General features: G+C 38.6%; 2 protein-coding genes across 2 annotated transcripts; both read left to right on the top strand.

Moving 5' to 3' along the window:
• The first annotated feature begins 131 nt into the window (after positions 1–131).
• On the top strand, positions 132–5693 carry LOC108683256. Its single transcript, XM_047883027.1, has 4 exons — positions 132–1777; positions 1872–3211; positions 3638–5291; positions 5690–5693. Exons 1-4 carry the CDS (start codon positions 132–134, stop codon positions 5691–5693), a joined length of 4644 nt encoding a protein of 1547 aa, XP_047738983.1.
• LOC108683263 lies at positions 5629–22641 on the top strand. The gene is made up of 6 exons (XM_018172564.2): positions 5629–7153; positions 8270–8461; positions 9988–11089; positions 12519–13765; positions 14107–19046; positions 21653–22641. The coding sequence occupies exons 1-6, from the start codon at positions 5758–5760 to the stop codon at positions 21743–21745; spliced, it is 8970 nt and encodes a 2989-aa protein (XP_018028053.2). The 5' UTR covers positions 5629–5757; the 3' UTR covers positions 21746–22641.
• The last annotated feature ends 1369 nt before the right edge of the window (positions 22642–24010 follow it).

Below are 24010 nucleotides of genomic sequence, written 5' to 3'. Positions count from 1 at the left end.
CGATCAAAATTAAACCAACATTGATTTCTGAAGACCCTACATCGCTTGTCGAAGAATTTTCTCAGAATCTTCTACCTAAAGAATCTCAATATGGCTCGTCGCAATCCTTTACATCCGAGAACAATGGGGTGATGGATTTTAATTTTTCTAAAACCAATTCAGATGAATCAGGAAACATTTCCGGGATTGTTAATAGTTCATTAGCTTCGTCTTCCTCTGATTGCAAATCAAAAGAATTTGGTTTAGGATCAGAGAGCTCCGAAGTCAAGAGCGACTCAGCTGATAAGGGTGATTCATCAGCAATCATTACTGACTCATCGGATCGTCACGAGTCAGCAGATTCTACTAGCCAGGAAACCGCGAATGATAAAATGATTGATAAAAGAAGTCTTGAAGAACAAGACGAGTTCTTATCCCGTGTCCTACCTGATGGACTAAAAAGGATAAAGGTAAATCAAAAAGTTCCCCAAATTCTTGCGTCACCATTGAGTACAAACGATGAAGTCGATTCTCAGCAGAAACTAAATGCCTCATCGCCGAACTCTGAGTTTGCTCAAGTCCTTGCAAATCAAAATGATCCCACATCAAAAAGCGGACACGAAGCTGGAAGCTCGCCGCGGAAATGTGACAATGATCAACGCGTACAACATAACGAGAAGGAAAAGTTCGATCTAGAATCGACATTCAAACCAATTGAAGCCAAAAATAGAAAGTCATCATCTTTGGTGAATTCAAGCCATTATAAAACGGAAAAATCTGTTATTGATGGGAATTTGCTGCCAATTTCTACGAATGATTTCTCGGAGAAAATTGGACTCCATTCGGCGAGCTCTGGATTCGAGAAGAAAATTCGTGAAAACTGTCGGAGTCCTCCTTCAGGACATAAAAATTCGGGTCTATCTGACGTGAAACCTAAAAGCAGCTCGTCAAATAGGGAACAGCCTCCACCGATCGAAAGCAATAGCATCTGTCCTTCAATGAGTCATGAAAATGAAACGTTCACTGAACTTCCGCTCGGCGATGCAAATGAAAACGAAGCGGCCCTTGAACTCTCACTTGTTGATGTACATGAAAATGAAACGTCCGCTGAACTTCCGCTCAGCGATATTCTCGATGAGGAAATGTCAAATGAACTTTGGCCTAAAGATGCTCGTAAAAATGAAACGTCCTCTGAATTACCACCCAGCGATGCTTGTGAACACGAAACGTCTACTGAACTTCAACCTTGTGATGTTCATGTGAACGAAACGTCCACTGAACTTCCATCAAGTGATGCTCTTGAAAACGAAACGTCCACTGAACCTATTGATACTCATGAAAACGAAACGTCCACTGAACTTTTATCTAATGATGCTCTTGGAAACGAAACGTCCCCTGAACTTCCACCTAGTTTTGCTCATGAAAACGAAACGTCTTCTAATCTTCCACTTATTGCTGTTCCTGAAAACGAAACTCCCGCTGCACTTCTATCTAGTGATGCTAGCCCAAACGGAATGGCCAATGAACCTACTGATGCTCATGAAAACAAAACGTCAGCTGAACTTCGACCTTGTGATGCTCATGAAAACGAAACAACCTCTGAACTACCGCACAGTGATGGAGACGAAACGTCCACTGAACTTCCTTCTATTGATGCTCTTGAAAACGAAACATCCACAGAAATTCCATCTATTGATGCTCTTAAAAATGAAACGTCGGCTGAACTTCGGCCTCGTGATGCTCAAGAAAACGAAACGTCCACTGTACTTCCCTCTATTGATGCTCTTGAAAACGAAACGTCAGCTGAACTTCCTCCTACTGATGCTAACTTCCACTATACATCCCTCTATTGACGCTCTTGAAAACGAAACGTGCGCTGAACTTCCACCTAGTGATGCTAATGAAAACGAAACGCCCACTGAACTTCCATCCGTTTATGCTCTAGAAAACGAAAAGTCCACTGAACTTCCACCTATTTGTGCTCTAGGAAACGAAAAATCCCCTGAACTCCCACCGAGTGATGCTTTTGAAAACGAAACATCCACTGAACCTATTGATGCTCTTGAAAACGAAGCGTCCACTGAACCTATTGATGCTCTTGAAAACGAAGCGTCCACTGAACCTATTGATGCTCTTGAAAACGAAGCGTCCACTGAACCTCCTAATAGTGATGCTCTTGGAAACGAAACATCCACTGAACTTCCACCTAGTGGTGCTCCTGAAAAAGAAACGTCCACTGAAGTTCCTTCCATAATGGATGTCTTGAATGCGGAAAGCTCTCCTGAAGTTAATGAAAAATCAACGAAACCAAGCTTGATGGAGACTACGGTTCTAGAGACAATTTTTAATTCCGATGGAAAGCTTGATTTGACACTTCAAGTCGAACCTGAGTTTGGTTTAAATAATCAAGTGAAACCTAATACTGTTGGCGGACAAGATACAAATCGAACTCTATGCAAACCATCAACGAACTTACGGACTGAAACAAATCTAGAGGAAAATCAGGCAATGAGTGATACGGAAAGCCCGTCGGACGATGTTATTCCTGTAGAGGCAACTTCTACTGCCGTCCCCATAGTCGACCCGACGACATTTAATTCCGAGAAGATTGATCATTCTGATTATAATGAATGTCTTGGTAATAATAGCGTAGGTTCCGATCAATCAGAAATTCACAACCGAAACAAATTAGAGAATAATGCATCTGACTTATTGATTGCAAGAAAGGACATAGACGAAAAGTTTAACGGGTCTACTAGCGCAAATTATGAAGACTCCTCTGAAGTACCAATAAGAGGAACCAATGTTTCAAATGCGCTTCTAACAGAAAACAATCCTTTCATCGCAATGCCAGTGGACGGTCCTTCAAATTTAGAAGAAATTCATGATGCACTCCATTGTGAAGAAAACGTAAACTGGGTCGCCTCTGACACGGACGCCAGTGAACCGGCGTCTGGAGCTTCAACTTCTCCGGACACTAAAAGTTGGAGGGAGCTTGAAAAGGCTGTGGCAGGAACAAGCGAAGAAATTCAGAAGAAATTATTTGATTTGGGTCATCCGTCGGTTGAACCTGATGCTTGTGAGGTTAGTCGTGATTACGAAAAAGATGAAACCGAGACCTTCGTAAGTTTGGGCATAAATGAAAACCGAATTGAAGAAAATGAAAGTAAAATCGTGGAAAGGTTCGACCTTCAGGAAAGTGATAACGAACAAAATATCGTCATCCAGGAAAGTATTTCTATAGATAATGAGGACTTTTACAGTCAGGATAATATAAGTGAAGTCACTGCAGAAACACAATTGAAACCTACAATAACTGAGCTTTCCTGTCAGGGCTCAGCACTAGAAATTGATGAACCCGGTTGTGATGACCACTTTGACGAAAGCCAAAATTGTTCAACGATTGAAAATTTGCATTTTCCATCTGAGGAAAGAGGAGAGCCAGTCTCTGTTGATACCAACATTGACACTCAGCCAGACGGAATACCTGCCACGGACGATAGTGTCACAGGTTTAGCGGTACCGTCTGGTTCTGCTAAAGATGGAAATGCAGAAAAAAATACAAGTGAAGTCTGTTTACAGAAGAAATTAAACGAAAATTTACTCGGCGTTAATTTCAAAAACTATGGTGCAAATAACGACGTTTCATTTTTTTCAGACCCGGAGTCAAACTTTGCAGACAGTGAGACATATTTTAGTCCGGTTTTCGACTACTCAAGTGAAGTGACAATTTATTCTTCAGAAGTTGAAGAGAATCCCAGTAAAATCAAAATGATTTTGCCATCTGTTTCTTATGATGAGGACGAGAATCAGACCACACCCATTGCGGAAAGTTTAAAAAATTCTGCCGAGACCTCGAAAAGTGGAGTAGGTAAGCGTGGTTGTGAGTCGGACCGAGATTCATCACGGGCCGGGCATTTTAAACGGTCATCGAACCGCTCATCCTCGAGTAGCAAGACCACGAATGATAGGAAAAGCCGGCAAAAAAGCTCGACCAGGAACGATGATGGTGAAAATGATCTTCTTCTTGAAAAAGGTAGCAGGCATTCACGAAATTCAAGAACACGAAATGAAGAAAACAAACATTTCTTGCGAGGGATAGATTCAAGGAATAATGAAAAGATGAAAGAAGATAAAGTCGGCAGCCGAGGTAAGATGGTCAAGAAAAAATATGACGAAATGCCTCCAGATCCCTCAAAATCTTTGACTCGGTCCGGCGATGGTAAAAATAAAGATGTAAAATTCAAACATTCATCAGACTCTTCTGCTTCTTCTTCTAAACGATCACGTCGAGAAAAACGTTTTTACTCCTGCTTGCCTAACCTGGGTGATGACACTCATTCGGATGACGATGAACATCAACTCGCAAATATATTACCAGTTCCCAAAATGAAAAAAGAAGAACATCGTAAGAAAAGATCCTATTCGAAAAGTAGTGGACAAGCCGCCAGCTTAAAAAATGAAGATGTATTCGAGTTCTCTGATAAATCTGATGATGGTAGCACTAATGATGATACCTCAGGGAGCTTCAAGGTCCGCTGTGCTGTTAAAGAACCCCGCAAATATTGCCTCAGGAGTGACCAAAAATCGCGGCGGTCCAAAAGCGACGCGGTTGCTTTCGTGCCGCTACTGCGTCTAGAAGATTCCTTGCAGTCTGGAACTTCCCGGGCTCTCCACTCCCGCGGTTACATCGAAGTAGACAGCGTCAGCGAGATGGCTGTTCACGAGAAAGAAATTGATTTTTTGCCACGAAAAGATGTGAAAATTATTTTGTCACTAACTAAGAATGAAGGGAACTCGTATTCAAGCTCCATATTCGTAAAAAGACCAGAAAATTTCGAAAGAGAGGCTGAAAATTCCACAGAATATAAGAAACCGAGGCCGTTGTCGAAGCAGAAAGCTTTGAATAAAGGAGTTTCGAAGCAACGTAAAGAGAATGACGCGACGAAGCTGACAGCTAAGGACAGTGAAAAAGCGTTATACCCAGAATCTCAAGCCGAGTCTTCTGAACTTCCTCGAACCCTTAATCCTGAACCAATAAAGCTTATAGTTCAGCAGAAGAGGGATCAGGACGATACTATCACTTGCAGGAATAAGTTCGACTTTAGTGACTCGGTCAAAAATGAAATTCAGAAAGCGTTCTCGGGAAAGGAAATGCTGTCGGCATCGGGAAAAAGTTCGAAATTTTCTGTTATGTCGCCATCTCACGATTCTTATTCAGAGGAACTCAAGAAAAAGGCCTCCCGAACAAAGCAAAAGCTTGAGTCCATTTCAACCACCAAGACGAAGAACAAGAAGAAAAGCTCTGCTATGTACCGAATAGAAAAAACTTGCAAAGAACGCATTATGAATCGCATGCCACTAAAGAGAATGGCCAAAGAAAAATCCATGGATGAAGTAACAAAACTTAGATTACTTTTTGCATCAACCGACTCCTCGGATGAAATGAGTGACGATTATGAACTACCAGACATTTCGAAACCCGTTCAAGTACGAACCGATAAGAGGAAAAATTCATTTCGTACCTGCCTCCGCAAAGATAACAACCATGGCACAGACAAACTACAGAAAGAGGCGCGTTCGGTTTTTTCGTCTCCGGATACTGACACGGAAGAAGCTATGGTTACCGAGGCACTTAAACAAAACCCGTCAAGGTCCAAAAAGGTAAAATATCACACTTCGGATGGATACAAGGAAAACTCACTTTCAGATGAGCTTGAATCCAAGATTGATCCTTTTCTGTTGCATCACGAAAAAACTTCAAATGATCTTGCCACAATGAAGTTCGAAGCCTCATTACATTCGGATGAGAAGAAATATCAGGATGATACCTCAGCCATGAAGGATGCGAGTACAGAAAAAATCGATAGTGATTCTATTGATGCCTCTTTGGAACAGAATGAAATGAAAAGTGAGCTCATTGAGGCGGAATCAGGCAAGCATGAGGTCATTTTGGATCAAGAAGAATCTCCAAATGATTCGTTAGTGACCGAACCTAAAGAATTTGAAGCCAATTTTGATCAGAAAGAACTCTACAATGATTCAGTTGACACCGAACCCGCAAAAGCAGCTTTAAAATCACACCAAGAAAGTCTTTTAATAGAAACGTCGTTTTGTAATGAAAAATCTCCTCAGAACCCGGAAAATTATTTGGAAACAATGGAAGAAGCAACTATGCATAATTTTAGTCCTCTTGATCAGAATAATGATGGTCATGGATTGAATACAACTACTACCGACGTCGAAATCCTTGATCCTGCCAATCCTTCGCTTGAAACACAAGGAAGAAAGGAGGATTTAGAGGATTCAATAATACTCTCTAATTCGAACATTGAGAGCAATACAAGTGAACAAAAACGACCCGTCGCAAATGAAGATTTTATCAGCCATAATGACATCACTGACGATAGAAGCGAACTCGAATTCAAAGAAGATATCAGCCACGCGGTAGAAAACTTTGAAGCAGAAGCCATGCAGCGTAAATCTCAAAAAGCGGACCTTACGTCAAACCCTGAGAACGATCTGCAAGATGATACTGAAACCGACGCCTGTAATTCGTACAGTGACGATTCCTTTACTAACAGCTTGACTTTGAATACTGGATATGCCACCGATTTCCCTTCACTTGGAAGTAGTCCACCTCTTCAATCAAGTTTCAACACTCCTGCTCGCAGGGTTTTAGACGAGTCTCACACTTCCAATTCGAGCAAGAGTGACGGGAGTTTGTCCCCCATGATTGTAAAAAATATCGAGGAGATTCTGGACCGTTTAGAATCTTCCAGCCCGATCGCTTTTAAAGACGACAAATGTAAAATTGTGTTTTCGCCTGTGCAATCACTACCAGAATCATCTTACCACACACTGCTTCCTCACTCTGATAGTGATGATGAGAAATCCGCAATGGCTGCCGATACTGAAAACGCTGATGCGGTTACGACGTGTATCAAAGCTACTACTCAAAATGAAACTAGTGCTATTGGTTTCGAACTAAACAAAACATCTGAAACTACTACTCCTGTTCCTGCTGCCACGAATGATATTGAAAACAGTGGAACTAAAATTTTTGCACCCGTGGAGAAGGAAATAGAAGATGCCGGCTCAGCGGTTGCGAAAGCAAAAGTTGCCGAAGTCGAACAAGATGTCACTTCAAGTCACGAGAAAGCAAAGGAAACAGGTGAGACCTTTCTTTTACGAATATCTATTGTTTTTTCTTTTATTTATTCAATATGGATTGGGCTCCTAAATGACTCTGTACCCTACAAATTTATTCCCACTAATCGTTTATTGGTGATGTGTTACATGCAGACTAATTGAAGTCTTAACTGAGGTATATACGAAGTATGCAGTGTTTTCTTTTAATATCTTAAGTACACTTCCTGTCACTAATTGAGACCATATTGAATTTAAAATACTTTACGGTTATAAATATGAATTGAAGATCTGTTAATAAGTTCATAAATATAAGTGGAAGTGGCTTAATTTTATATGAGTTGTGTCACATACATAAATTAATTGACAATTCAAGTACGAAAGAACAGATAAGAAATCTGACGAGTGCGTACTCTTTGGACGCGTCTGAAAAAATATTCAATACTTTTTTCTAAAACTTTACCATAGTGTGATATTCATTTTCCCTTTATTTAATTTGCCAACTGTTCAAAAATCTAAAGCCCTAAATATTATATAATATATATTTTCTAATATAATATAATATATATATAAGTCCACTTATCCGGACTTTAATTATTTGTTTTTCTAAATTGCAAAAAAGGTAAAAAAAACTTAACCATGGCTGGACCTAACCCCAGTAAAACGGTCTCTAGCAACTTAAAAAAGCGTTTTAGACACACCTAACCCTAATTCTAACTCTAACCTAACAAGGTTGGCGTTTTTATTTTATTTTTGATGTCCGGTAATGTAGTTCATTTATTTTCGCGTCCGGTTATTAAGTACAAATTAATTGCAGAGTAAACAACCGGACGCGATTTGGTCCGGGTTTCTAACCCATGTCCGGTAATGTTACAATTCTGTGCGGTTATTGCTGGATATATATATATTATGTTATATATTATTATATTTCCATTTTTCCACGTGATAAAAGCACTAGCTGAAATTTTTTTCGCATTACCTTTAATGTGTACAACTTTTGCCTTAACGTCGGGTTTCCAATGCGAATAGTTCAATACTTTAGTAATAATATGGAGTTCAATGCGAGTAATATAATTTTCCATCCCAACTCAATACTAATTCAATTCAATTAATAATTGGTGATTTTTTGTTACAACTGAAGATCTGAGGTCAATGGCTGCTCAAGAACCCCCTGAGAATCCTGATCAGAATTCAATCGAAGCCGAAGTCGATTCTCCACAAAAACATAAGGAAACGAACAAAGAATCGACTTCCGTCGAAATGAAGCGCAAAAAAATTAAAAAGAAGCAGGCTAAATCTACCAGACCCAAAAAATCTACTGAAAAACAAAACGGTAAGTAACTTAATTTACACTTGGTCCAAATAAAACGTAATGATCTACTTTCGTCCTTGTGTGGGTCAATCTGACCCAGTTTGGCCTGGTATACTACCTCTGTTCTCTGCTCATGCTGTGAGTAAGAAAATGTGTCTTTAATTGGTTAATATATGACCCATCCATCCATTCTTCTGAGAGTAATAATTAGAATGTTAATTCCTGTGCAAACTTTATTTTGTGTTGAAAATTTGTATAGCCTCATCTTTAGGTCTTTCTAAATATGCATTAATCAGCTCTATGCAAACAATTTAAAAATATGCCGCATTGCTAGTAAGAAATTCTATTTTATCGTTAATTTTTATTTGTCACATATTGTCCTATGTTGCTATTTCATTTGATACATATACAGTATAACATGTATTTACCGTTCAGTAACCTCAGATTAAATTTGAAAATTAACCCGCAAATATATTTTTGTGTTATTATCATCCGGCGACATATCTTATAATTTAAAAAGTTTATACATGAGTAGAAAAAATTACAAATTTGCAACACGATGTTTCACGGAAACTTTCTGCTTTGTGTTTCGCTCTACGCAGGCAAATGTTGTAGGAAAAAGCGGCGAGTAATTCATATGAAAGGCAAGGTCATGAAATTTTGTATCCCGCCTAGTCAGTTTCCACTATGCATTGGACAAGTGAGCAGCGTGCGTTTGCTGTCGAGGCGTCCTTTTCTAATGGCCGTTCCATTATCGCTACTCAACGAGCATTCCGTACTCGGTTCCGTATTCGTTTTTCAGGTCGGGTTCCTGATCGGAAATCGATTGTTACGTGGGTGAACACATTTAGGGCAAGTAAAAGTGCGATTGCAAGAGGGTTAGAAGGTCAGCGGACTGCCACAAGGCCCGAAAACCGAGAGAGTTTGAGGGGCTTTTTATTTTTTATTTTCATTTTTTATTTTTATTGAGTTTGAGGGGCTTTTCTGCGTTCTCCACTCTTTCTGGAAAAAATTGCAAAGCGCCTATACTTTAACACTTTGACTCCGATTGCTTCGTCTTGTACTATTATTTCATTTTTTGTACTGTTTTTAAACAGGGTTGCCAGACGGTAATTTTTTCCGGACAAATTCCGTGATTTATTTTTTCTCAATTGCGTTGGCCGGCTAAAATTTATGATAGGGGCACTTCCTAATTACATTTTAAATACTACAAAAAGAAAATAAATGGAATTTTCATAGCGGAACCTACAAATAAACTAGTACCGGTATATATTGAGTTATCGGCCTTTTTGGCCTATTTTGGCTTTTTTTGTTCCCCGATTTTAGGCAACCTGAATTATGTACCACAACGTCTTGGAGAAATACATTTCGTGGTACGCATATGTACCACTTCGGAGTCAACGTGTTAAGATGGTTATATTTTTAAAATGCTAAAATATTATGAATCCATTACAGACGTCAATGAACGCTCAGGAGTCGTGGGCCAGGAAACAATGCCTTAAAAAGATTTCATTTAAAAAAACTAAAATATCACGACTTTCCTACAGATGTTGATGAACGCTCAGAAGTTGTGGTACCTGAGCCAGATCAGTCGAGCAACGTACGACTTTCTTTAGAGCTGCCGGGATTTAACTGGCTTGAAGAAAAGATCCGCCAGAGAACTGCAGGCATCAACAAAGAAATGAATAAGGGAAAAGCTCACTCAAAGTCATCTCTTTCCAAAAACAGAAAGCTTGCAGTTTCAGAATCTATTAATAGAGTTATAGCATCTGCCACGATCAATTCTTCATCACCATCATCATCATCCTCGTCGTCTAAGGATCACCTAACTGAAGCTCGAAATCAAGATGGATCATTAAAACCAAACCAAGCTTCGGAATTCGCTTTCAAAAACTCTGGAAGCCTGCCGTTACATCAGACTTCTCGTCCTACTCCAGAAGGACAAAATTTAAACAGGATTCACCAACCACCCTTACCGATGACTGAGGAGACCGTGAGCCCAACTTCGTATAAGCTCATTCCAATATCCCCTGTACATTTGCAATACTCTCTGAACAATACCCAAGATGCTTACATGGGTATCAAGAATGTACCCCCTGTGATAGTTTCTACTGGTCACACCTATGTGCCAAGTCAAACATCTGCACCTAATGCGTTCATTTCTCCAAGTCAAATGAGTACTAGTCAAACCCCTGCACCTATCGCGTTCATTTCTCCAAGTCAAATGAGTACTAGTCAAACCCCTGCACCTATCGCGTTCATTCCTCCTAGTCAAATGAGTACTAGTCAGACCTCTTCATCTATCGCGTTCTCTTCCCCTAGTCAAATGATTGTAACTAGTCAAGCCCCAACACATACGGTGATAGTGTCTCCAGACCAAGTACCGGTTCCTAATCAGACCTGCAAACCTGCCTCCATGGTCTGCCCAACGGAAGTTAGACCATCGCTCGTGAAGCCAGACCCTCCTACAGCACCATCTTTAATTGTTCGAAACCCTTTTGATAGTGATTTGTCCTTCACTATACCAAGCGGTTTCAACACATCAACTCGCCCACTACATCATCAAGGGGTTTCAACGCACATGGCCCCAACACCTCCTCAAAATCCAGATGTGAGGTTCATCCGACCTCACGGATCAGAGGGTAGCCAGTAAGTTTTTTAGTTTATCTTCCATTTTTAGATAATTTTCAAAATAATTTTTTGTGTCTGTTTTTAACTGTTCACTTTTTTTCAACTTCGAAAACTTTTTCAATCTGGCTTAAAATTAGCGTTTATTGTCTGCCGAACCACAAATTTAATTTTTTTGTACAGTAAGTTCTTTAGTTTATCTTCCATTTTTAGATAATTTTTCAAAATAATTGTTCGTGGTCTGTTTTTAACTTTTCATTTTTTCAACTTCAAAATTTTTTCAACCTGGCTTAAAATTAGCATTTGGTGCCTACCGAACCACACATTTAATATTTTTTTGTAATTTCTGCATATAGGGTATTGTTGAAACTTGAATACTAGAAATTAACTCATTTTAAGTATTTTATAGTTAGAACAGTCAAGTTTTCAACCCAAAATAACAAGAAAACAATTTTTTGTGATAAAAAATGCAAAGGTTCAAATTTGAACAAAATTCAATATAATTATCATAGTGTGCTTCTACTCCAAGAACAAATAATAGTGACATAATCGTGAAGTTGAAGTAATAACAATCATAAATGAAGTTCTTTACCATATTTAACATATTTTTACCACATTTTTTAAATTTTCTTCGCAGGCTATTATTCAATTTAAATTTTGTGTGAAAATCGAATTATTTTTTTCGTTTTTTTTTCATTTGGGTGTATCATATCATTCGATGTGGACGTTGTTATTTACCACAAATTTATTGACGAAATGCAAAAACTAATATAAAATGAAAATTTACTTCTCATCAAGATGCCATTTATAATAAAAATTCAAATCAGTTGATATTACCCTTTCAAAATAGCAATCTCCATGCACTTCGGTCTTCATCATTAATGTCTCCGCCATCTAGCAATCATGTGGCCATCTTCCATGATGTTAATCATCAACTGTAATTTATTATGTAGAATGACATGATTTCAGACACGCTAACATGGATTGCCACTGCACTCTTATCATGCCCTTAAGTCATGTACCTACCATTCATGTATCATTCATCTCATTGTTTCAGGAACAAGAGAGACTAGTTTATCGTTAACCTCTTCAATTAGACTGGATTATTAGTTAGGTCATGCATTCATACCTACATCATTAGTCATGCAATCGATCATGACACATGATGCAGGTGTTGGTCTATTGGCAGAAACTTGAAGCAGTGCTTATGCCAAAGCAGTCCATCGATCAGAAACTTTTCTTTCAGTACATGCATGGTAGCTCGGCCGAAAACTCGTATATACTGGATTGCAAAACTTTTCGCAACTAGTATCGTTTCTCATTATTTCTGAAATAAACTCGTATGAATAGATTACCAATGAGTTTTTTCTAAAATTATTCAACTCTAAACCCAGTTTCTGTTTTTCTTGTATATGAATCATATTAATTACGTTCATTTTTACGCTCACAGCCCCCCGCGGTTCACTCGGTCCCCCCACGTCCAGGCAGCGGTCCCCCCGGGCCGCCCGACCCATTTCAGAGACCGGATCCTCGCTCGCAAAGCGGCAGAGTTCGGTAACCCCTACATCAGAAGGGTCCCGGGTCCATCCAACCCCTTTGCAAGTCCCTTTCCCCCCAACACGAATCGCTTATACCCCCAGACCATGGGTTATTCCATTAGGTTACCACATAGGGATCTGAACGCCTCTTCATATAAAAATCCCGCATATGCTTCAATGTACAATGACCAAGTACGGCAGAGTCAAAAATCGGTTGCCGGTGGGGCTGCAATCGAAGAACTCAATAGTAAATCAAACCCAGGGGTTTTCATCGAAAGCCATGGCCAACAAATTTCTCGAATTACTGAAAATCAACAAGTGGAAAATCCTGCCAATTCAACGATGACTCAGTTTCATGCTACTTCTGCTCTGACCAAACCGGACAACAGCTATTGTGTTAACAGAGTTCCACTTCAAACACCGGCTACAGGTGTTCATCAGCCAAGAGAGGGATACGGTTTTCAGCACAACTCAAATCTTTTTAAAGCGCCAACTGAAATTGTTCAATCTGACACTCGAAAAATTGAGTTCCCTGTAACAAACTCGGATCAAAATTCAACTCGAAATCCATTGGACATACACAGGCGTACGCGGAGTCCAGAAAGCTATGCAAGACCATCGACTAATTCACCTGTGTCAGTCTCACAAAACAATTTGATTGAACCTGTTCCAAATGAATTTTCTGAATCTAAAAATCCTTCCTCAGAGGCGTATAAAAATAACCCAACTAATCAGGTTGTTTCGTCATATAGGAATAACATTGCTGGTGATACCAAAACCCACGCAGCAGAAGTACAGGTAAATGATGCCTTGGATCTTATGGGACAGACCGCGCCTACAGTATCTATTCCGTCCGCGGTTGAAACACGAAAGCCCTCCGTGATTCAGACTCTCCCGAGGGTGCCAACATTATCGGATGTACCAACATCTTCGGGCGTTCCACCTTCAAGGGCGTCAATATCCAGGGCGCCATCAACATCCTCTGAAGTTCCAGCGTCATCTGGAGGACCAATGACGTTAGGGGCGACTAAATCCTCCCCTGAGAGAAGAAGAGTACCCGACTTAATGCCATTGGTCTTCAATAACGACACTTGGATCAGAAATCCGCTGTCGGATGTCCCCAGGGATGATGATCTCAACTCTAAAAGTGTCCAGAAAGGTGGGCAAAATTGAACTTTCTTGTTAATTTTTCGGAGGAAAAGGCTGTTTTTTCCCTTTGTAAGTTTTTGACCGAGTGCCTTTATGTTTTTCAAAGATTAATTTGTTTTTGTCGTGCTTCAAACCAAAAGATGAATAATTTAGTATAACAGATAATTTACAATAATAACACAATAATATTTTATAATACTAATATATAATAACTTTTCAATACTAATATATAATAACTTTTACCCTGTATAAAACGCATACATGCAACTATTTCATTCCAATATTCATGATAGATTTTTGGTAACAATTATTTAATAGTCTGAACTGCTTATATCCATTTTATATTTTCAGACGTTTCGCTATCCAGTTCAACTGACGTGCACTCCAATGCCTCATCATTGAGTCCCTCAAACTCTAGCTCCCTCAACCTCCTCAGCACGACTACTCCCACTTCCCAAGCTATACCAAACTCAAGTTTCCAAAACTCACTAACCCCGTCTCTCACCCAGTCCCAAGAGTCGAATGTCAGGAAAGCCAACGCCACGCACCTGATGAAAATGTTGCAACTTTTTCGACACAAGCTTGGCAAAACAGCCCCCTTACTGGAGCACGATAATCATAATGGAAGTGAACTGACCCTGCAGATGGGAAGCAAAGAAGCTGGCAAAAAGGAATTTGATCCAGATCTGTTGCAATTAATTAGCAACCTCAGTACTGCCACAGAAAAACTAAATTACGAATTAAACAGCAAACCGAACGCTTTAGACTCCTCACCCAGCAACAGCGCCAAAACGAGACAGCTCATCCAGCAACGTATTAAAGAGATAAGAGAACAAATCGCCAAAACTTTCGAACTCGAACAGAGGAAGGAACGTCGTGAAAACGAGTCAACTTCTGTCAACTTGAATTTTGGCTGCCATGATGTTGCTGGTGCTTCTTCTTGTTCATCCTCCGTAGGAGGTACTGAAACGGAGGCGGCGACATATACAGACGTACGTTCAGGCTGTATTCACGAGCCTTCTTTGGGGTTGACAGGCAAGCGGACGGAGGCACTAAGGAGTTTGCCAGAGTCTTCAGATAACCCCCAAATCTCCTATAGAAATGTTCCAGGTTCTTCTGAAAGTATTGCGATATCTTCTCAGAAATTACAGATTCCTTCTGTGTACTCAACCGCATCTTCTGATGTCCCCCTTGATTATTCTCGCGCCGGTGCAATGGGCTCGTCTTCCGCAGTAACCACTGAAAGTGGATCAAAATCGTCTAGCGACAATTTTTCAAAGTCATGTGATGCGACATTGCACAGCGGAACTAGGGAATCGTCTTCAGAAAACAAGTTAATTTCTCCTAGTTTATCAACCTCCATGGTTGAAACTACCTCATTGGAGAAAGATTCAAAACAAAATAATAGCGATGGTTCATCTAAAAAGAATGAAGAAAACTTTGTTTGTGGAATTAATACAACGTCAACTTCATCCGACAACAATTGCAGCAATAAATATCACTCCAAATTTAATTCAGAGCCCTTTGTTGCCGAAACCATCTCATCCAGAGTGGACTCGGCTGCCAATTTCCCAGAAACGAATGAAAACACAACTGTTGCAGATGTGAACTCAGTCCTGACTGCATCAAGATTCAACGACTGTGATGGTGTGACTGCAGAGAACCCGATTGTCGCTGTTTCCCTTCCTGGTACTGGAAGCGTTAGTAGAGATCAGCTTGAGAAAATCGCTCAAAATCCTTTAGCGGTTTGCGATGTCAATGCAGAAAAAGCTTCAGCTGTATCTCCATGCACGGACGCCAAAAGTTCGGAAATTCCGGCAACACACCTCAATTCAACCACTGAAGGAAGATCTGATACCAAATTACGTTTTGATGTTGTTAACGAAAAACCATCAAAGGAGAGCAGTAACGATGATGATAGCGGTAAGGAGAAAGATGCCGTGTCGGAAAGTAGTAAGAGAAGACACAGTGAAACTTCTGAAATTGAACTTCTAAGAGAAGAGCTCGTTAGAACTCGCCGAGAAGTTGAAGAATTAAAACTGCGGCAAGATAAAATATTGCAAGAAACGCTAGGGTCTTTTTCTGCATATGCTCCCTTCGTCTTGAAACTCAAAGATCCTGAAATGGGATCTGAGAAAACGAACAAAACGTTAACAACTGAAGACCAAAAGCTTGTTGAAACTCGTGTCGAACCACAGGACGATGTAAAATCGTCTGTTTCAGAGGAATTTAACGTAAAATTGAAAAAAGAAGAATCCAAATCAAGTACCGACACTTCAAACGTAGTTAATGATATGAAGGAAAAAATACTCTCAGTAGAAAATAACTCAACAAAGTCGCATCCCTCTCTGCCAGAAGCCACCCGTAAAAAGTGTGAAAATTCTTCAGAAAACGCGAGTGATCAAGAGAGTTCTGCCAATGTCAACTCTGAAATCAAATCTTCAATGACATTAATCTCAGATACAAATTCGGTAGTTAGTCTTAATTCTACTCTGTCCTCTGAAAATAAAAAAGAAGATGCAGTCTCTCCAGGAGATCCCAAAACCACTGATGCTGGACCTGCTGCAACTGTAAACAGTGAACCGAAAGTAAAAAATTTTCAGGATTTTCCCCACGAAGAAAATTCTTCGGAAGCTGCCACTGTAACTGAAAATCAAAGAATGTCTTCAGATAAGAGTACCAATCAAACTTATCTTAGTAACTCAATAACGAATAAAACTGTGCCAAAAAATATCATCGGTGTAAGGAAATACGACATGGTAAGTGAAATGATCAAGGCTGCTTTAGAATCGGACACGGAGGATAACGAATCGAGAGGACGTGAGTCGAAGAAAACGAGGTACGAGCAAAATAGCGAGCCACAAATTCCCTACATTCCAAGGCCAAAATCTAAATCGGCTATCATGAGTTTCCGACAACTCAATCCAGATTTGATCATTTTACCAGTGAATAATAGTGAAAATTCTCGGTCTCAAGGAGAATATGGAAACAATTTCAATAGAAATGAGCGATTTTCCCCTGCCTCTATAACTTTGATCCAGCCTCCAAGTGATTCTGAAACCCTTAAAGTTCCTTTCAAAAAAAGGTCCCGAGGGTCGTGGGACTTCGATTCAAATTCTGCTCCGAAACGTCTCGATGCGTCGAATGGAATCCCCTCAACCTCTGCTACCATTTCTTTAGTCAATCCTAAGCCTGCTGCAGTCAATCCATCATCTGTTGCGGAGTGTTCGCCTCAGAGCGTCCAGAGCTCTGGCCAGACTTCCAAGAGCTCTCAACTAACTGTACGACCAATTTCAGCTCTTACAGGTAATCAACCCCAAAGAACAATTGCAGATAAAAGGACTTCGGCCAAATTAACGTATTCAGGCTCCCCGCCTATTCATTTACAGTTAATGGAGGCTAAAAATTCAGATGGGCGTCCTTCTTCAGAACCCAAATCCACGACTGACTTCACGTACTCTATTACTCCTCGACCTTCCACCGATCCAATTGTTCGTGATGTTAATGAGATGTTGGGCACAAATAACTTGCCTAACCAAAAACAGATGCATTATTCAGGATCGAAAAATGAGCAAGTGAAGGACTATTCTCTCAATCCAATGTCGAAAAAAAGGAAATTTCCTACGGAAAAAGAAGAAGCGCTTATAACTCCAAGCGAAGAACGTCCTAACAACGCCAAAAAATCTCGTTTGCTGCAGCCCCAACTGGTCGAAAGCTCGTCGGTTCCGGTCAAAGCTTATGATACACCATCTGACAAGTTACAAACGTCCATAATGGCGGTACCTACTCGTCCTAGTCTACCATTTGAAGAACAGCAGTCGTATCCTCCCGTATCTGCTCATCCTTTGATACCAAAACATCCATTGCCTCTCCACCCTAAAGCCGTTCATCCACTGAAACCTACTCCTTCATACCCCAAAAACTATCCTCACCTTTCAACACTGGGATTTGTCCCAGCAAATTTTCCAACTCCATTGAGTTCTTCAGGAGCACCTCACTATCAGAGTATTCAAGGTTTTAATCCTTACGCCCATCATGGGTTTGCCCGACCTTTTAATGTCGCAGCCGTCTCTTCTCCACAAGGGTCGCCCAACAGCCCAGGGTATAACATGCCCAATGTCGACCACTCTTCTCACGCATTCAAGTCACGTTTCAACACAATGGCCGTACCATGTCAGCTGAGTCCTGTAATTTCGGAGTGCGCCCCTCAGGAACATTCAAATTTTCAATCCAATCTTGCAACCTCGAAATCAAGAGAAAATTCAAATAACTTCTTGCCCCAAGACTGTAGAAACGTACCAACTTCTACCAGCTCCGCACAAGATACCGTTAGCTCTTACTACCCAAAGTCTGGTTTCCCCTCATTGATGGGGATTGGACCACCAAATGATCCTTGCTTAGGTGAACATGGATCACCTAGTGGTCATTTCCAGACTAAAAGATATATGAACCAAATGCCAACTCAAAATCCTGGTTCTAGTCACTCCATGGAATCTAATCAAGATAGCAATAATCTTCAGAGACCTAACGACAAAAATTCACTCAAAAGTCATCCCAGTTTGCAGCGTGGCAAGAGACGCCAAAAATCAACTACTTCTCCCCAGTTTTCGCATGAGCAGGTTCGCGGACAAGGATCGTTATCTGAATGCAACACTCAAGAAATCGACACAAGCGACCGTCGTCAAATTCAGTGGCACCAAGGAATACACTACCTAGTTAGCCGGAACAACGCACCCATGACTTACGATCAGTCTACCGGTAGAAGTGGGGCTCCATCTCAGGTCTCCACAGGTTCGGCGGAAGTACCTGACATTATGACGCGTGCCCCTGCGTACAACTCTCCGTACGCCAGGATTTCGTCCTCAGAGCTTCCGGAATTTCGACCTCCCGTCGGCCATTCACAGAACCAAAATCTAATGGCCGGAAACATTCCATGGCCGTCTGCAATATTCCAGCAATACCTAAGTGCTCACCAGTCTCTCGGTTCTCGACCACATCCAGAAATGGCAAATCCGGTGTCGAACCCGCAAGTCAAAGATTCTCAGCCTCCTACCGTACCTCCTAACGCGTCAAGAATGCCGAAACCTTCAACTCCGTATGCAAGTTCACCTGTCACGTCAACCGCAAATTCGAATCATTTGTCTACCAACCATTTGATTAATCATCATAATCCTCATTTTCAACCGACTGCAAGAGCATCAAAGACTATAAGATGCCTGGAATGCCCCCAACAGGCCACGATACAATGTCCACAGTGCAAGAAGGCCGCATACTGCAGTGAACCTTGCCGGGTGAGCAAAATGATTCTGTAGAATTTAAATTCTGAGATTGGGTGCATAGTCTGTAGTCTACCAAACTAGTTAGTCTTAAATACTTCAATAGTTTGTAGTCTACCAAACTAGTTAGTTAGTGTAGTCTACCAAGGCCTACTACTGTGAACCTTGCCGGGTGAGAAATATAGATATTCTATAGGATTTAACCCTCTACCGCCTGACATGAGTAACCGGAGCAATAAGGAACAAGCCTACTTCCCAAAAAGGATACGTTCTAGTGAGCGCAAAATGACTTGCACTGATGGTTGCCGCCACGTACGACAACTTTAAAATGTTCTCTGTTGCGTACAAATGTCCTCAGATTGCTACACTCAATAGTTTACGTATAATTTGAGCTGAAAGTTATGTTCCCGAAGAATGACATATGGCGGTAGAGGGTTAAATTCTGGGATTGGGTGCATAGTTTGTAGTCTACCAAACTGTTAATTAGTCCTTAAATACTTCAGTAACATAATCCATTACTACCATGCTGCATGATCTGTTGTATACTGAAAAAACATTTGACTTTTTACAATTCGACAATAACGATTCATGTTTCTTTTCTTTTCGCAATAAAATAACTATTATGTTTTTAAGCTAACATGCATATCTCTACCAGTGTAGCGATCCCTTTTTTCAGTTCAACGAAACTATTAACTGTTTTACTGTTCAACAATAAATTATCCATGTTCTTTACAGTTCAACGAAACGATTAATTTTTTACAGTTCAACAATAAAGTTTCATGATTTTGCAGTTCAAAAATAATTATCAATGTTTTTTCTCTGTTCAACGATAACAAAAAATGTTATTTACAGTTCAACAATAACGATTAATTTTTACAGTTCAATAATAATGATTCATGATTTTACAGTTCAAAAATAAATTGTCCATGTTTTTGTACTTTACAGTACAACGAAACGATCAATTTTATAATTCAGCAATAAAGATTCATGATTTTACATGTAATAAAATGTTCTTTACAGTTCAGCAATAATGATTTATGATTTTACAGTTCAAAAATAAATTATTCATGTTCTTTGTTGTTCAACGATAGCAATACACGTTCTTTACAGTTCAAAAATAATGATTTATTATTTTACAGTTCAAAAATGAATTATCTGTGTTTTTTTGCTGTTCAACGATAACAATACATGTTCTTTACTGTTCAACAATAAATAATCCATGTTCCTTGCTGTTCAACGATAAAGATTCATGATTTTACAATTCAACAATAAATAATCCTTGTTTTTGCTGTTCAACGATAACAATACATGTTATTTACCATTCAGCAATAACTGCCAATGATTTTTCTCTGTTCAACGATAACAAACATGTTCTTTACAATTAAACAATAATTATCCATGTTAATTGCTGTTCAACGATAACAATACATGTTCTTTACCGTTCAACAATAATTGTCAATGATTTTTCTCTGTTCAACGATAAAAAATACATGTTCTTTACAGGTCAACAATAATTATCAATGATTTTTCTCTGTTCAACGATAACAAACATGTTCTTTACAATTAAGCAATAATTATCCATTTTAATTGCTTTTCAACGATAACAAACATGTTCTCTACAGTACAACAATAACAAACATGTTCTTTACAGTACAACGATAACAATACATGTTCTTTACAATTCAACAATAGTTATTAATTATTTTTCTCTGTTCAACGATAACAAACATGTTCTTTACAGTTCAACGATAGTTATCAATGATTTTTCTCTGTTCACCGATAAAAATACATGTTCTTTACAGTTCAACAATAATTATCAATTCTTTTTCTCTGTTCAACGATCAAAATACATGTTCTTTATAATTCAACAATAATTATCCGTGTTCCTCGCTGTTCAACGATAACAGTACATGTTCTTTCCAGTTCAAAAATAAATAATCCATGTTCCTTGCTGTTCAACGATAAAAATTCATGATTTTACAATTCAACAATAAATAATCCATGTTTTTGCTGTTCAACGATAACAATACATGTTCCTTACAATTCAACAATAATTATTCATGTTCTTTGTTGTTCAACGATAACAATACATGTTCTTTACAATTCAACAATAGTTATCAATGATTTTTCTCTGTTCAACTATGACAATACATGTTCTTTACAGGACAACAATAACAATACATGTTCTTTACAGTACAACGATAACAATACATGTTCTTTACAGTACAACAATAACAATACATGTTCTTTACAGACTTACAGTACAACATTAACAATACATGTTCTTTACAGTACAACAATAACAATGCATGTTCTTTACAGTACAACAATAACAATACATGTTCTTTACAGTACAACAATAACAATACATGTTCTTTGCAGTACAACAATAACAATACATGTTCTTTACAGTACAACAATAACAATACATGTTCTTTGAAGTACAACAATAACAATACATGTTCTTTGCAGTACAACGATAACAATACATGTTCTTTGCAGTACAACGAAACGATTAATTTTTGTACTGTTTAACAATAAATAATCCATGTTCTTTACAGTACAACAATAACAATACATTTTCTTTACTGTTCAATGATAACAATACATGTTCTTTACAGTACATCAATTGGATCAAGCACTCACGGGACTGCTTGAAAGAGAGCCGCACCGCCCCCGTCCCCCGCAAGCCCAAGACTGCGTCAGGCTCGTGATCTGATCTCTGGGAGGGGCTAGTATGTTCCTGTAGAAACATGTTCTACGTATGTTCACTCAAAACTATGTTTAAAAAATGTTCATACAAAAACATGGTAGACACAAGTTCATTGAAGAATATGTTAAAAGCATTCCCGTTCAAAAACATGTTTAGTACGTGTTCATTCAAAAGCATGTTAGACACATGTTTAATCAAAATAATAGAGAACACATGTTTATTGAAGAATATGTTAAATACATTCCCGTTCAAAAACATGTTAGACGCACGTTTAATCAAAATAATGGTAAATGCAAGTCCCTTAAAAATAGGTTAAATGCATCTTTATCTAAAAATATGTTGAACATGTTTCAATTGAAAATGCGTCAAATGCATACACAGTGAAAAACGTGTTAAATGCATTTTAGTTCGCAAGCATGTTAGACACATGTTCAATTAAAATACAGGGAAACTCATGTTTATTAACAAACATGTCAAATACATGTTTATTCACAAACATGGTAAGGTAATTTTTAATCAAAATAATGTTTAACTCATATTCATACAAAAATATATACTTGTGATAAGCACAGGTTCATTCTAAAACATCTACGCATATTCATTGAAAAACATGTAAAATGCATTCTCATCCTAGAATATTTTATACTCATTTTCTTTTAAAAACATGCATTACGCATGATTATTCGTGCGCTGATAGACTAACTTTGTACATTTATGCGTGGCATTAATAATTAATTGAGAATTAATCGATATAATGTGGCATATTAAGCATATAAGAAATGTTACCTGTTCTAATATACCATTGTTGCCTTATCTTGGGACCAGCAACCATTATAACCATGCTTGAACTAGTATAATGGTTGAACTAGTATAAGTTTGACCCATGAGAAGCTCATTTATGCGGATATAGTTTGTTGTTCGCCTGTGACGTCACTGATCTCAGTGACGTCACGGGGCCATACTTTCAAAACTCGCTAAGGCAAAGTAAGTACTTACGCTCTATTTTCTTGTCTATGATTGGTGGATACTTTCAAAGCTCGCTATGTGAACGTAAGTACTTACGCTCTATTTTCTTGTCTATGATTGGTGGATTTTTCTTGAAAGGCCGTAAATGATTGGCTGATGAATTTACGATATCTTAACTTTTTTAAAAGTATAGGTCGCGGGTATTAACCAATCACCGAAATGCGATCAAACCAATCAACCAATCAGTCATGGGAATGACGGGATTGTTTACGTTTCTCGATCTCAGTGACGTAACAAAAAAAGCTGAACTGAAATATGGATATCTTCGTGGGTCGACCTTATATAGTTCAAACATGGTTCAACTAAGGTTCAATCATGGTTCAGCCATGGTTCAACCATGGTTGTATTACGTTTCTCGATCTCAGTGACGTATAACAAGAAAGCTGAACTGAAAGACGGAACTTCTCGTGGGTCAACATTATGTAGTTCAACCATGGTTCAACCTTATATAGTTCAACCATGGTTCAACCTTATATAGTTCAACCATGGTGGTAGCCTTGTAATGTTAATAGTAATGTTGTTACCAGTAAACGGTGTGCTGTGTCATGCCGTTTCTACTGTACATATTACTTATTTGCAAACGCTCTTCATAGTTTAATCATATATTTAAGTTTGTATATTTTATACATATATTTGTATGTTCTTTTTGATAGTATCTGTAAGGTAGTGGCGTAATTTTCGCTAGAATTGTAAATTCAACAAATGGTTGTTGATTAGGTCATAATTAACTTTGATTATTAGTATTAATCAATTGTTAATTTTTTAATCAAACAATGGGCGGTGGAATTTATTGAATCATATGATCGATGTTCAATTGTTATATTGTTAAATTAGTAGGAAATGATGTTATATTGTGGGCAGACATTTTGAATGTACAATTAACAATCATGTTAAGTGGTGTATGCATTTTTAATGTACAATTAACAATCATGTTAAGTAGTGTATGTATTTTTAATGTACAATTAACAATTATTTTAGGTGGTGACCATGCATGTTGAATGTACAGTTAGCAATTATGTTATGATGTGTGTATGCATTTTGAATGTTTACTTCATTGAATGGAATTTATTTTATGGAAAATCACATGTTTGAGTATTAAACTGATCAATAATAATAAACATGCATCGTTAATTAGCAATATATAGGGTTAAATGCTAATTCTTCATTCACCTTAATCGTTTTTTATTCTGTTATAGAACATCCCTAAGGTGCATGCCATTAAATTCCTAAAAGCATTTAA

Source organism: Hyalella azteca, unplaced genomic scaffold (genome assembly GCF_000764305.2).
Source record: "Hyalella azteca isolate HAZT.00-mixed unplaced genomic scaffold, Hazt_2.0.2 contig11821, whole genome shotgun sequence".
Classification (NCBI taxonomy): Eukaryota; Metazoa; Arthropoda; class Malacostraca; order Amphipoda; family Hyalellidae; genus Hyalella; species Hyalella azteca.
Note: the sequence above shows the minus strand (reverse complement) of the source record. Positions and strands in the feature narration are given on the sequence as shown.

Excerpts from the sequence above, each read along its gene's own strand:
- LOC108683256 (XM_047883027.1), top strand. The coding sequence starts at position 132 with ATGGATTTTAATTTTTCTAAAACCAATTCAGATGAATCAGGAAACATT. Across the intron at positions 1,778-1,871 it reads GATGCTCTTGAAAACGAAAC|TGATGCTAATGAAAACGAAA; the intron begins GTCAGCTGAACT and ends ACTTCCACCTAG. Across the intron at positions 3,212-3,637 it reads AAATATCGTCATCCAGGAAA|ACCCGGAGTCAAACTTTGCA; the intron begins GTATTTCTATAG and ends CATTTTTTTCAG.
- LOC108683263 (XM_018172564.2), top strand. The coding sequence starts at position 5,758 with ATGAAGTTCGAAGCCTCATTACATTCGGATGAGAAGAAATATCAGGAT. Across the intron at positions 11,090-12,518 it reads CACGGATCAGAGGGTAGCCA|CCCCCCGCGGTTCACTCGGT; the intron begins GTAAGTTTTTTA and ends TTACGCTCACAG. Across the intron at positions 13,766-14,106 it reads CTCTAAAAGTGTCCAGAAAG|ACGTTTCGCTATCCAGTTCA; the intron begins GTGGGCAAAATT and ends TTATATTTTCAG.